Source organism: Rhodnius prolixus, unplaced genomic scaffold (assembly GCF_049639745.1).
Source record: "Rhodnius prolixus isolate KJV_2025 unplaced genomic scaffold, Rpr scaffold_4, whole genome shotgun sequence".
NCBI lineage: Eukaryota > Metazoa > Arthropoda > Insecta > Hemiptera > Reduviidae > Rhodnius > Rhodnius prolixus.
In genome coordinates this window covers 31096375-31111443 of record NW_027411614.1, presented here as the reverse complement: position 1 = coordinate 31111443, position 15069 = coordinate 31096375, and the positions used below count along the sequence as shown (strand labels likewise).

At 31.6% G+C, this 15069-nt stretch overlaps 1 protein-coding gene across 7 annotated transcripts in view; it reads left to right on the top strand.

The window, feature by feature from the left end:
* The first annotated feature begins 11068 nt into the window (after positions 1 to 11068).
* LOC141455360 (uncharacterized) overlaps positions 11069 to 15069 on the top strand; it is a 33087-nt gene continuing 29086 nt past the window's right edge. For 2 of the 7 annotated variants that reach the window (XM_074130361.1, XM_074130360.1), the window contains exons 1-3: positions 11069 to 11760; positions 11831 to 11875; positions 13081 to 13203. In XM_074130361.1, coding sequence (XP_073986462.1) covers positions 11739 to 11760; positions 11831 to 11875; positions 13081 to 13203 — 190 coding nt within the window. In that variant the 5' untranslated portion in view covers positions 11069 to 11738. Of the gene's footprint in view, positions 11761 to 11830; positions 11876 to 13066; positions 13204 to 14526; positions 14580 to 15069 lie in introns of those variants that run through there. The other 5 variants (XM_074130366.1, XM_074130362.1, XM_074130367.1 and 2 more) reach the window with 5 other exon arrangements.

Here is a 15069-nt window from a genome sequence, read left to right as displayed (position 1 = left end):
ATGTGAGGACTCAAAAACTAATAGTTAAGAAGTATTACATAAAATGTTACTGGGTCCAGTAGGCAAGTGGCTTTTAGGGAAAACCACGATTTAAAAAAATAAATAAATAGCAAGTGGACTAGTTAAAATTTACAAATATCTCAGTGTTAAGATTAAAAAAATAGTGTTTTATAAAGGAGATTTCAGTCATTCAGATGAGTGGATGTACTTATGAAATTATTTTAAACTATTAAAAATGAATGAATTTTTATCATTAGACTAACAGTAATTGGCAGACTCTTTATAATTTTAGTTAGTTAAAAGTTACAGATTGATAAGTATCGAAGTTACAGGAAGTTCTAATTTATGCGAAAAATGGCAAAAGCTGCAAGTATGTCACTTGACATTGATGTACGGAACGAATTCCTGTAAAAGTAGGTAGGTCTTAAACAAAAATACATAGGTAGCCTCTTTCTTCGAAAGCCAGCCAGGTAGCGGCTCGACTAATTTAGACCATTTAGTTCGATAAAATTAGACCAAGAGGAAGGAATCTCCTCATTTAACAAAATCTTATTGAAGTGTACTTTGAACCAGGTATTTATAAAGTTTATTAGGTACATATCAGCACCAGGAGCCTCACCAGAACTTCAATCATTGCAACACTATTGAGTTCTATTGCGCTTATAGGAAGGTCAAGTAATAAGTTTGCTTCGTAGGATTTGATCAAAAGAAATACATAATATTCTAAGTATATATATAAATTTTGTTGAAAGTAATGAAAATTAATTACAATGAAAACAGAAACTAAAATCACGAAGGCATTTTGTAAAGTCTGTAACAAGCAGTCTTGTATTCAGAGTAAATGGCAAAGTAATTATTTATTGTGGGTCATCTTAACGAAGTCAAACGTTAAAAGTTGAATTCTAAAAGACTGTTTCGCTTTAGTGATACTATCGTTTGTTTCCGAGAGTCAAACAATGCCGTTAATAAATGAATACAAAATGTGCTTAATTCACGAAGGAATTTTATCATTTAACACGATTGGAAAGTACCTACTAGAAACTTGAGTATAAGATCTACATTTCATTATGCTTTTAATAAAGAAATATCGTACATTTGTATGTACCTATTTGTCTATCATCACTGCAGTTTTGATTAGTAGCAGGAAATATTCGAATTCGTTTTTAAAAGAAACAGCATCAATAAAAATGTGTTTTTGAAGATTCCCGCTAGAAATTTGGATGCCCGAATCTTCATTTTGAAATTTAATTAGTTGCGCTGTGCAGATAATTTAAAATTTGGAACTATTTTCTGCCAACTCTAATAAAATACAAAGGTTCACTGAATGTAATATTAAGGTCCACAAATGTGGGATTAAGTTCCCAAAATATTGGGAAAATATGGCCGTTTCTCCCTGATTTCCACTTTACTGCTTGGGGGATTTCGTGAGATAAGGGTGTATTAGGCTTTGCACGCAGGTTTACTCCTTCCTAGAAAAAACGCAATATTAACTGAGTGTGACTTCGCTAAGTGTTTATGCATGGTAATGAGAGATTGTGTAAAATGTAACTACATGAGAACTTAATTTAGAAACTATGATCTCTCTGATTTGTAAATCCTATATTTTTATTTTATTCTTTCTAATGAATGTTCCACAGATCATTTAGATTCATTATAGCTAAAATACTTTAAAGTGCTGCAAAGAAATCATACATGTGTTGAAAGTTATTTTAGAATCGCCAATATTACTATTGCGACTGATGCATGTAAAGAGAAGATGATGTGATGTCTCCATGCAGTCGCATATGGGAACATCTAGTAATTTATTTTATGCAGATAACGGATTCGTGAAGTATGGTAGAACCTAAGTGAAGTTATTGTTTTGTAACATGACTTTATTCCTAAGGCACTTCTGAAATGGAAATTAAAAATACAAGATATCATAAATAGTATTATTAAAATATAGACGAAGGTAAGTACACTTTCAATTAGCCGACTTAATTCTACGTTTCTCTACCGGTATTTTTCAAGAAATAAGTACTCTAACGTCATTTTCATGACGTAATATATCCTGCAACTTACTGGTGCATTAAGTTGGTGAATGTAATTGATAGTTGTTTAAAAGAAATTTATTCTCCAAAAAATATGTGGGGATTAATGGTTTATTTGGAAATTTGGTTTTTTATAAGGTAAGTTTTCATTGAAAAGGAGGTGGAAAAAAATCGCTGAGACAAGTATTAGGATTATTGCTCGAAAGTGGCTTATGGACATGGACACATCACTGTTATTCCACTAGTTTAGTGTTGGAAGAATGTTGCTAATAGGAATTGTAGATAAAATTTTAAAGATGAATTATCTGCCTAAACCCTTTCGCTCCTTGCGTTGTTTTTGTTTCGCTAAGAATTTAAAAATTCTCTTGGGAACAATATGTCCCATTCTTGTTTTTAAAATATCTATTTCTTTAGATTTTTATCTTCGCTTAGCGTTAGAAAGTTTGAACGTTGAAAACAACCTGATTATAATCTTTAGATATTTTTTTATATTGCTAAGTACTGGGATATCAGTGTCCCACTAAAAAAACCCTGTTGGGGCATTAGTGGCCTAATGTTTTCGACAGTACAATAAATTTTTCTAAAAGTAACAATTTTTTGTATTACTTTTTCTCTAATCCTCTCTCAATGAACTTAAAATGTATGAGAATAATTTGCATTTTATTTTATATTATCAAATGTCGTGGCTAAAGGGTTAAAAATAAAATTACAGTGTGCAATTAGAAGCAGCAGCAATAAATATAAAGAAAGGCATGATTTACACATGCATCGCCAAATATTTATTTCATAACGTTAGATTAAGAACAATATAAAAATGTAGAAATATAGTGTTATTTAGTGCCAATAGTGTTATTTTTTTGCCACCAATTTTTTCATGATAAATCCTTGTACATTTTTCCTATTGGATAGCTTTAATTACACCACAAAATATTCTCTTTGGCAGTCGTTTAATCAAAACTATAAATAAATAGGGAATTAGTGACGATACTTGGAAATTAAATCTAGCTACCGAAGAGCGCACAGACAAGCACGCTTTCATTGTAAGAATTTTAAATTCTGTAGGTCATCAATCTTGGTACTTTTGCGGTACCCCTTAGAAACACCATGCCATTGTCACACATGTAGAGTTAGAAAATTAAAAGTATTTTCGAAAACACAAAAAATTCCGTTACTAATTCTGTACAGTTTTGCCTCAGATCAATATTAGAGCCATTGTAGTCATATCAAGAAAAAGTGGTGCATGGGAAGAGCCGCTTTTGCGTAGTCGGATTTCGGTCACAGCAGAAGTGACCGTAGGAAGTGACTACCCAACGGGCCATTTCGATTTTTTGTGTTTTTAATTCTGCTCATACACCTACCGTGTGCTAAAAAAAAAATTCTTACCTCACAAAACACGTTTTTCAATTAAAATTTTTACAGACTTACTTGCAGAAAAAAAAATTACAAATGCTTCGGTAACACTGGTTAATCTAGCATGAAAACGGCAGGAGATTGCTGTTAAGAGCAATAAATTTGTATAATCGCAACGCCTAATGACAAAAGGTTTATTATTCAATTATTGCATAATACAGTCCGACCACGATAAATGTAGTTCTTAATTGTGCCCTTGGCTAGCTACAATCCCAACGCGTTCATATGGAACAATGTAATGGATTATCTTGCCCCCTGGATCCACCCTAGTTCTATTGTAGCATACTTAGACGTTGAAAATTAAGCGCCCATGCCAAGATCAGCAACGAAGTTTGTATTGTTGTTGAGTTGAAACGGAATAGTTATAGAGGAGAAGGGCTCGACGATTTGGGGGGGGGTGTTGTGCATGTGTGCATGACGTTGTGCAGGATTCAGCGAAGTAGCAGTGGGTAGCCAAGCTACATTATTGACTTGTTTTATGCGGATTGTGTGCCACTTGTCAGACTGTGTGGTTCCTTTTTAGTACTATAGTGCTGCCGCAACGTAGCGCTGGTCTTCTGTTTTCTACCTTAAAACACGAAAATTGTAGCCAAGAATAAACAAACTAAAAAATATTTAAAATCCTTGAGAACTCTTCAATCTTTAATGTTGAATTTAATGAGTGCCCAATATTTTGAAATCATTTTGATTTTTCAATGTTGTTTAGTTCTCTTTTTGTTTTATTTATTGTATACAGCAAACTTTCCAACAAAATTATTATTTTAAACATATATAAACGTGGGTATGAAATTGAATGTACATATAAATAATTTATTTTAGAATAATTAATTTTGGTTTTTAATTTCAGGAAAATACAAATACATGAGCTGTTTCCTTCCAATTCATCATCAGAGTTTCAAAGCCTAATATTAAAAAAAAAAATCGCATTTGAATAATAATTAGCGTGCTTCATTTACATTATGCTATTCATCAAGCATCCAATGTTGAAGACTTGTAAATAAAGAAAAAATTGCTACCTTTATTGAACTAAATTGGGCCAGCTTAATGCACAAAATTTCAAGTACTGTTAAGGAAACGCTGAACTGCACATTATGTATAATTTATTGTTATATGTGTCTATGTTTCTTTCTTTTTATAAGAATCATTTCTGAATTTCATCCGTTTTTTGAAGGTCGTTAAGTTTAGAGACTTTAGCTTTCACTTAAAAAGGTATGAAAAGATTACATATTTATTACAATTGTTAAATTATTTTTCTCATTGTAATAGCATATGACTCCAACGATATTCCTTAAACTATATTCATTGCAAAACATGCAGGTCTATAACTTTTATTTAGAACATATTCCCAAAAAAAATCAATTAAGGGCACTTCTGTGGGTTAGGGGTATGGGAAAGCTATCATCTAAAGTGCTATTTTAATAGAATGGTCGGTCTTGGTACTAGGGAATCATATTTTCAAATTTTTGAGGGAAAATAAATCGATTGCTAAAAGTCCGAATTTGAAGGAAATTTCTTGACGGGAAGTTACTCTTTATTGAACGAAAATTTTTATTTTTCATCGAAAATTGATCTTATGATATTCCCTAAAATTTTAATTTCATGTTTTACTTTTATTTTTTCCAGGTGATTTCGTTTTAGGGCAGTTCTAAGATGATCTTTTATTGTAATGTACTGTTTTATAAAGTGATTAATGTGAGTACAAAAGGAATTAAATATATGTAAGCTAAAACTTTAAGGATTGTAAGAGAAATAAAAAGTATCAATTCATTTTGGAGTAAAGAAATGATATAAAATAAAGGTAAATTTTGTGAATTTATTAATTGGAGGCTTAGAATTTAAGTTGTACAAAGGAAGAAATATTAGACTGATAAGAATATAATTAGATGGTGGTTTAAATGTACTTTTTCCTGAGATGGTTTCTTCTTAAATTACTAATCTTTTATTATAATATGTGATAACTAAGCAAATGGTTTTTCGTTAGATTTTTTTTTTATCAACGTTAAAAATTTAATTTGGCGCTGGTAAGATTATAAGAAGATTACTGGAGGAAGGAAGGAGAGAGTGAAAAAGGAGGTTTTAGTGTGCTGCGGTTACAGTTGGGCAATGCTGGAGGCCCCTTGAGTTTCTGCTAGATCAGTCATGCGATTGAGAACGGAGAGAGGAGTAGGAGGGGAGAGAAATGGGTAATAGGGCGTTTGTGAGGTTGGCGGCGCTGGTGGGCCGCCTGCTGTTAGGTTAGGCCCGGGCAAAAGCGGCTTGATGTTGAAAGGCACAGGCCGGAGGGTGGAAATAGAAGTTGGTGGCAGACTGGCTACGTAGAATATAATGGCGTGGAGCAGTCTCTAGAGGCGTAGTGGGGATAGAATGCCGCAAGTTTAGGATAGTTTAGGTTAGGGAATGGAATGCCTATGAGAGCAAAAAGAGAGAGAGAGTGGGGGGGACACCTTAGTCCTTACTGTTGCTATGGGAAAAAGTGAGTTAAGGTCTATAGAACATTGGCACTCCTGATTCTCTCCCCTTACACAGCGTTTTCAAGCAAGACAGAGATAGATTGATGATTGGACAGAGAGAGATTGAGAGTGGACGAGGGAGTGAATCTAAAATAACCTTGCTGCTTGAACCCACTCTTCTGATGGCGTCCCCTGTGAGTGCTCCACTACTTGCACACCACGTTGGCACGTTGAATGCAGCGCAGTACGTACGCAGGCAGCGGCGTTCCGGCCAGTATTCTCTCCAATCTCACTTTAGTGATCTAAGTAAGCCGTCTCAGCCGCAAAACTTGCCCTCTCACACTCACCGGATGCCACTTCCAAGCGTTTCTTAATAGAAAAAAAAAAAGAAAATAAACCTAATAACCTTTATTCTTCTGCGTCCATTTTTTGTCATTATTTTACCTGGGGTATCTCTAAAAAGCTATTCAGTAAATCATTACGAAAACGTACTTTGAATGAAATTTGTCTTTAGGAAACTTAAAGTAGAATTTTCTTTACTTATTTCTCAAATTCAGTTTTCTATCTTAAATTTACATACATCTTAAATTTGTTTTAATAAATTTCAGCCATTTTTGCTTTTACCTCTCCTTGTTGGAAAATATTTCTTTTCATTTCTTTTTTTTTTTTTAAATTAAGTCTAAACAAGAGGTTTGTATATTAAGGCTTTACTGAAAGGACGCTTCCGAACTTTTGCGATTCCCATGAAAATGGCTTCACCAGTTTTCTTTGGAAAAAAGATCTATCACTATTATTGGAAAAATCAGAAAAATATTTTTGCTGATCCTTGTGAAAAGACTTCTAGATGTTTTTTTATAATGAACGTTTATGAATACCTATAATAAATTATCATTGGTTTTTTAAGAGAATTAATTGTTTGAGGAATGGGGGAAACGTCATTATTTTCAAGAGTATTTTGTTAAATATTGGGCAGTAATTCAAATGCGAAATGTGATTTTATCTTCACCTCAAAATAAACAGGATGTACATTTCTTTGCGCAGGTGTAATTGCCCAACGTGTAATTTTCAAGCTAAGAAAATCACATTATTTTTCAGATTTATCAAGACATGAGAAACAATTTTTTTAAATTTATGTTACAAGCATATATTATTATGTATAATATACAAAACAATTGAACGAATGAAATTCTTTGACAAACCTGGTCTGGTGACCTTTTTTTTTTTTTTAAAAAAAAAAAAAACTTTTGTAATGGTTGGATTACTTCCAGAGGAGGCCAGGAAATAGATTTCCTAAAAGAATAGTTAATGCTAATCCGATTTGAAGAGCAAAAAAAACCTACCTTCTGGATAGAGAAAATTGAAAACGACCATCAACACTGTGGGAGTAAAAAATATTAAAGAATTTATTTGAAGAAATAAATAAGATTATAGCTGCAAAAAGTGAGTAAGCAAGTGAAACAAAAATGTTTTTGGCAGAAATACAAGAATTATCACGAATCTTAAATCAAAATTAAGTTTTCCTACAGAATGCGGTACCAGTTAACAAATTATGTAGTTTGAAATACTTGTTGAAACAATTTGATATTCTCACTAATGTATGTAATTAATGATTGTTCAAACAGTAAATATTTTATCTAAAATTTCGAATTTCTTTTAACACATTCAATACATGAATAAATAAAATTTTAAAAATGTACGCTTTTAAGAAATTAGTTAATTGGCAATCATCGCAATAAACCTTTTTTGTTTTAAAATGTTCATTGTAATTATAATAATCACTATCAGAAAGAACTTTTGATAAATCAAAACAAAAATCAATAACATAGGAAAGATTAATAGTTAGCAGATCACGGGAAGAGAAAAAAACTAGGATTTCTTGAAAAATATTAAATGTAACCTATCATAAACAAGCCTTATCAGCATGATTGTTTTGCTACTTTTATCATTTGTAGCTAATATTGGGTACGCAAGGAATGTTATTAGTGATCAACTTTTTCATGAAAAATGCGTAATTCATTCTATATTCTGGTTTTACTAAAACATTCACCAGCAGTACACAATACCCATACTACTTTCTATTTTGTCAAGTATTAAAATTGTAAATTCTTGAAACTTACTAGTTTCACTCAAATAAATACGACCATGGCAGATCTGGTTGTTAGCATGTGTAACACAACTTTTTCTTACTGCAGCCTACATAATGAAATTTTCTTTGAACTATGAATTTGATTGAAAAATTACTTAACTGCAGGTTTTTCCTCTCCTTTTTTCCCTGCATTCCAATCCTCCTCACCTTACTTTTCTCTTTCTTCGCTAGGTAAGAAGGTTAAAATGTATAATACATTTACACTACTGTATTTATTTTATGTATATATTTATTACAACAAATATATACATAAAATTTCTAAGGAAACCAGGGGTATGTGTGTTTAACGAATTATTTCAAAAACGAAAAATCAAAGAAAGCTGAAACTCAATATTTCATTTAAGCTTTACCAGAGGACCCCGTCTATAACTTAGCGATCCAAATCTCTTAACAGAATGCATTTTCCACTTTTTTTAAAAATAGATTTTCATGAAAACGGTTTTAAAGTTAGTTTACATATTTTTGTTTTTGATGTATTATGTTTCTGTGTTTTCAGGAAATTTCTTGTATTTCCAATCTTGTATTTCCGGTGCCAACTCTATTTCTACCATTTGACAAGAACTCATTCCTAGAGATTAGAGAAAGTAATATTGAATTTCAAACCACATTAACATTTATTGACTGGCATTAATGTACTCATGTAAAACTAGTACCATTGTTCCAGCTAAGCCATTCTGTTAATTACATAGAGATAACAATATTCATTGTAGAACTTTCTTGTAAAAGCTGATGGATTTTGAATAACGTTAATGCATGATATAAAAAGTATGATGTTGAAGTGTCCAACTAAAAAAATAAAATAAGTTTTGAATGAGATTTGAATTCAATTTAATTAAACGGAAATAACACATTAGGAAGGTCTTTATGATCAGCAGTAATTTTGAAGGAAAATTTGTTTTAATGATCAACTTTTTTATAGAGTAAAAATAATTTCAAAGAAACTCATGCCTAATAAATTTCATAAAAATAACAATTCAACATTTTATCCAGTTATGACTGAAGTCAACATGAACAGAAAAATATTCTAACCAAATACTGGGTAATACCAGTTTCACTTAAGTTCCATAATAATCATTAAGGCACGGTAGTCTGTCATCGACAACGTTAAAGTAGGATGAGAAGGCTATTAAACTCGAGTAGGTAAGCTGGCCTTAAAAATAGCCCAGAGTTATGAAGGAGCGGGGGTAACGAAGCCATGAAAAGACTTCATTGCAGCTTGCCTGGCTTTATAGGGAATAAAATAGGATAGAGTTATGCCCCTAACAGGAGCGCCGAGTGCCGCGTGGGGGAAATGGAATTGGGTGTACAAATGGGTTTCCCCTCGCTACTTCCCTTCCTATCATTCCTATCCATCCCCACCACTTGAACATTCAGCGTTAACATACATAACATTGCAATTAATTTGTGAGTTGTGTGGAGGTAGCACTGCAACAACAGCAAGGCTCCCACTCCTAATTCAACATTGGAAACTTGGTCTTGGGATGTATGTTGAAACCTGACGGGCAGGGGGAACAAAAACGACCTGCCATTTATTGGAAGAAATAGCACAACTAACCTCCTGGGTGTCGGCAAGTAGCCGAGTGTGGTCGAATTTTCCCGAACCTCTGTCGATTTTTAGCATCTATCGGTATACTTCTACGAATACTATACTTAATTGGGCAATGTTTTAAAATCTAAAGATAATGCGCTTGACTGTTTGCATGACACAAACGTGCAACACCACGAGCATTCACAATACTTGTTGATATGAATAATATTTACTGCAAGTCATTCTTCTTGTTATGGCATATTTATGTATTACATAAAATCACTAGATAAAGTAATTTTAAAGGAAACTATTTCGTTTTGAATGAATTCCAACTTTATTAAAATGCTTATTCCAGGAAATAAATAACTATTGAAAAAATCTTAACTAATTATAATAACTACTTCCGTCTTGGTTTAAATTGAAGTTTTTATTTTCTGGAAGTTGGCTTTTGCTCTTGTTTTTACCGGTGGAAAAGAAAGGATGTAGGAAGAAAACTGGAATAAAGAATTAGTTGCCAAATACAATGAACAATGCTAGAAAGGATATAGCTTTCCAATCCAGGAATTCATTTATAGTTTACACGTTAAGAATTCTTTGATCATCGAAATAAAATTTGTTAAATATAAACATTTGCAATTGTAAATGAACGAACGCTCCTTCATTTAAATGACAGAAATCATACCAATTGTGCAAAGAAATAAAACTTCTGCTTATTCTTCTTTAGCATGATGTGTGGTTGCACAGAAACTTATCACTTCCTTATCTCTTCACTTCACAACAATCCAAAATGTTGGGCTATTCTTTATGTTTCGAGTTTTATAAAATTGTAGAGTCTAAGTCTAAGAGCATTTAATGTAAGAATTTTAACGAACGGCGAATTTAAAAAAGTAAAATAAAAAAGGAGTAACAACTTAAAAAATAAAACTGAATTTTCACTATCAGTACTCGTTTATATTCTTTATGTACATTATAATCTTTTCTTGATTAGAAATACAAAAAGAAATAAAATATATACTGTATTGATTATTAAAGAAATACTTCTTTATTATTACCGACTGTTAAATTAATATAAATTCCTCTAAACATTTTCTTCCCGGAAATCTCTAACAGCTGCAAGTTCCAAAATTACAAAAACAAATACAGCATTAATTTAAGAAATTATTTTAGCTCAAAAGCCATATTTTTCTTTTGTTATATACTCTATTTGGGTATAAGCAGCTCGTATTTAAATTTTTCCGGAAGAAATTTTTAAAACGTGAACTATCAATAAAATGGTCGAATTAGAATTAATGCTGTAGGTAGAAAAAAGAGCTTAGTGGAGCAATGAAGAACCCAGGCTAAAAAAAAAAAAGAAGAAAGAAAAGAAATAGAGGGAAAGTTGATTAAAGCGTCGGATATTTTCGAGCGTAGTCGGAGAAATGTGCAGTTCTCCAGCTATACGGTGCCCCTAAACTCACGGGATCATTGGAATTGTTGAAGCCTCATACAGGCCCCGGACCAATGGAAACCAATGTTAATTGCTGAACAAAGTTACCCCGCGCATGCTCGGTTCAATAGTTGGAATTGAACGCCAGCCAAAGGACCCCTACTTGTAAGGGGCATTTCGATTGGGTGCCTGTCCAGCGTTATCCACACTTCATCCAATCAGGGCCACCTTTAGTTTAATTTATTCATACCAAACGTAAGTTGGGGTCAATCAAGTTTTTTCGATTCCTTCCCAAAGTTATATAATTATGATTTTGGATTGTTGTTATCGATTATTTTTTTTATTTTAGAAAATTCTTTTTAAAATCATGAATTGACTAGGAGTGGGATAACCTAGCGCGCCACGGTGAGGTAAAGTAGTCCCTTCAATACCAGCCCAAGTTTGCGGGATGTGAGCTCAAACTATCGAACGCAGCCTTTTTATGCACTAAGTTTCTCCGCTGCCGGTGTATTTAATATCGATCCGTAATCCGCTCAGTATTTCAGTGTTAGTGGGAATTCAATGTTCTTTAGATGTTGACATAGGCCGAATGCCAAACAAATGCATAACGAATCTTGCAAAACGTTGGACATTTTGTTTTTGTGCCTCTTAAAACGTTGTAATACTGCCTATTTGAAAACTACATTTTTTTTTTGACAAGTGAACTAGCAAGTTAACTTCACGATGGTGGTCATTTACCACCAGGGAAATGACCACAGTTTTTGAAAAAGGTAAACAAAAATAGACTTTGTTAAAATTGAAAGTGTTTTAGTGAATAATATTTTTATTATTTCATTTTAGATTCCAATCATAGTCAAAATAGCGATTCCGAAACTTCTTTTAAAGGTGAGTATAATATATGGTTAATAAAACAATAGTAGGTTAGGATTATGAATATGTATTCGTTGCATGTTATCACCATCCATTGATTAGATTGTATATATTTTTTGTGAGCATTTTTTTGGATGAAGAAAATCTAAAGTAACACTGTCATTTCATTAAAATTTTGCTCGGAGTCCTATTTATTCTCTGTTAAGTGGAAATTGCAGAAAATAAATATTGCTACGTTTCTTGTTTAGGGAAAAGCCAAAGTTGTTTTACTATTTGATTTATCTTGTCATTGCCACGAATTAAAAAAAAAAAAAAACTTTTTTACCTATATTTTAACTTATTTAAACTCAATTATACTGATTACTTTTAGGTTAGTTTTTACTAACGGCAACCAAAAATTAATAGAATTTATGTTGAATAATATGTTTACTTAATGCAATCTCTTGAATTTAGTAGAATTTAAGAAAAAAAAAGCGTGGTTGTATAAAGCGTTTGAAGGAAATAATGCTTTTACCGAATTAAAAAGAATTCAAAGAATAAGTTGATTCCAAATTGAACTACTAAATATCCTAGATTTTTTTAAACTTAGACTCTGAGGAATTTTAAGTTCGCTGTTTACCATTATAATCAAGTTCTAATGCCAGAAATGTGGACTAGAGAAAAACAGGTACAACGATCATTAGTGTTAGTACGAGAAATTATTTTTTGAATTGCAAATATGTTGTATTCTGTATTCCAGTATATATTTTTTAAATTAAAATTTATAGACCGTAAATGATTAAAATTTAAGGATTGATAGCCAAGTTTTTATTATTATTCTGTATGGAAAAGTAGAAAAAGGAAACTGTAGTTGCACTGGACAACGTTTTCTACAACTTTTCATTCTAAGTATTGTAACTGCAAAACTTTACACAAATAGTAGTGATTATAGTATTTTACAAAAAAATAAAAGTAAATGAATAAACCGAATCTTTTGTTACATGTTCAAAGGCACAATAAGTCGCTCGTAGTCCCTTCCCTCCCCTTTTCTGTTACATGTTAGAAAACTTCATTTTGAATTGCTAAATAAATGAGGAAATTGGAAGCTTGTAGGCTGAATTTTTATAAAAGATTCGTCCACAAGGAATCAAAATTCAAACAAAAATAAGTTCTAAAGAGTAATAATAAATCTAAGTGGTTAGTGGGTTGATAAACAATTTATCCTAGGTTTTATGTTTCAGGTTTCGAGAACATCTACTATTGTAAGAAGTGCCGCATCCCATTTAATAACGGCTTCTTTTTTCATCACCATATTCTCCAACACATAGAATCACAACATCCTAAGATCATTCTAGTTCGATTAGGTATGGTTCTTTTTGTTTATTATCCGATTTTCGGTTTTTCAGTAAATTGATACGATTTTCCTCCTCTACCAAACGTGACATTTTTAGGTTTTCTTACATATTAGAGTTTTTACCGAATTAAGCATCCTTATTCTCAATATTTTTATCAGGTATTAAGTTTCAATATTGCAATAGACAAAATATTAAAGTAAATAAAGTTCAATATACTAAAGAATCATCTGAAAAAATAAATCTTGTTTTAAAACTACTAAAAATAAATTATTGGAAGATAAATTATACTTTACTTTATATTCTTTTTATTTTTACTTTTCTTAACGAATCCTTGCTTTTTTATGTCTTCATCTTCGTTGCTTTTAAAACAGCTTTGGACTACCGAGAAGTTTGGAGATGTATAAATAAGTTGAGCTTTCCAGATAATTTTTTTTTTTTTTTTTGTATAAAAGTGAAGATAAAAAATAAATTAAACTGACTTTTCAGTAACAAGTTTAAAAACTTTGTCAAGTAAATGAGAAAATTCGAAGTTTGTTGGATGAATTTATAATAGATTCGTCCGCAAAGAATAAAAATTAGTAAATAAACTGAATCTTCTGCAACATGTTTAAAAACATGGAATTTGTGGATGTTTGAAACATGGACCAGCGAGCTATTGCCAAAGACTTTAGATTTTCTTTAATTAAATAAAGTGAATGGTGCTTGAAGAAGCTTAGAGAATATTTCTGTTATATTATTATTTATAATAATTAGGTTTCCAGCACTTAACTTAACCGAAGCTCTTAAATCATAACTGTGTTACAAATTTTTGTACCAAAACTCTGGCAAGACATTAGAATAAGAGTTGATCATCAAAAACTGCATAAAACGTCCTATTTTAAAACATCCGTCTTTGTCAATTTTTCTGTCTCTCTCTTTTTTTTTCTTTTTCTATTTGGTAAAATGTAGAATCCATATTGTGGTTGTGTGAATGTGATGAGCCAGATTTTGTGTGAAGATACGCTTAATTGCATTCATCATTTATATCCCTGCAGGCGTATGTGAGATGTTATTAGTATTGAATGATTAAAATTTCTAAACTAGTGGCTTGTCCACTTGCTCCAAGGAAGAGGTAGACATATTCTTGAGAGGTAGAGAGATTCTTGGAGATAATGGTTGTCATCGGTGTTCATTGCATTTTTTTTTTTTGTATATTACTTTCTTGTTTTTGCTTTACTTAACTTTTACTGCTTTACTTTACTCTTTTGCTAAATAGTACACAATTATTGCACGATAGGGAGTTTTTCAGCGATAATTTATATTTTTAATTGAAATTTGATTTCTTTTATACAGGATTAATAGTCCAGAAACCGATAACTAGTGATTATTGAAGATTTACTACTTTGGTGAGCTATATATATGTAAATGTAAATTTTGTTTTAAATAATAAAGAAGAAAAACTTGAAAAGCACCAAATTTATGAAGTCGTAACGTCTCTTAGCTTCAAGATTTGCACATATTTGTGGGTAATGATTTTGCTAGAGTAAACTAAAATGGGGCTGCATGTTGTAATTGTCCAAAGCTTTAAATGAAATCGGCGAAGTAGTGGCTCTAATCATTATGGTTCAAAACGCACTTATTGTATTTATTTTTCAACTACAATGTGATATTTTCGTTATGGCGTTATTAACTGTATTTTTGTTTTGATTTCAACGCCTTTTTTTTTATAAAAATAATAATTGATTCAATGACAAGACAGATAATCATGACCGTTTAGGCAAGTGGTGGTTCCTTCTTGAAATTTTATTTGTCTTCACTAGTAGCTAAACTTGCTATTTTACAAAAACTTCATTTAGATGTTACTTTGTAAAAGTTTTAACAAAATGATTATTGTGA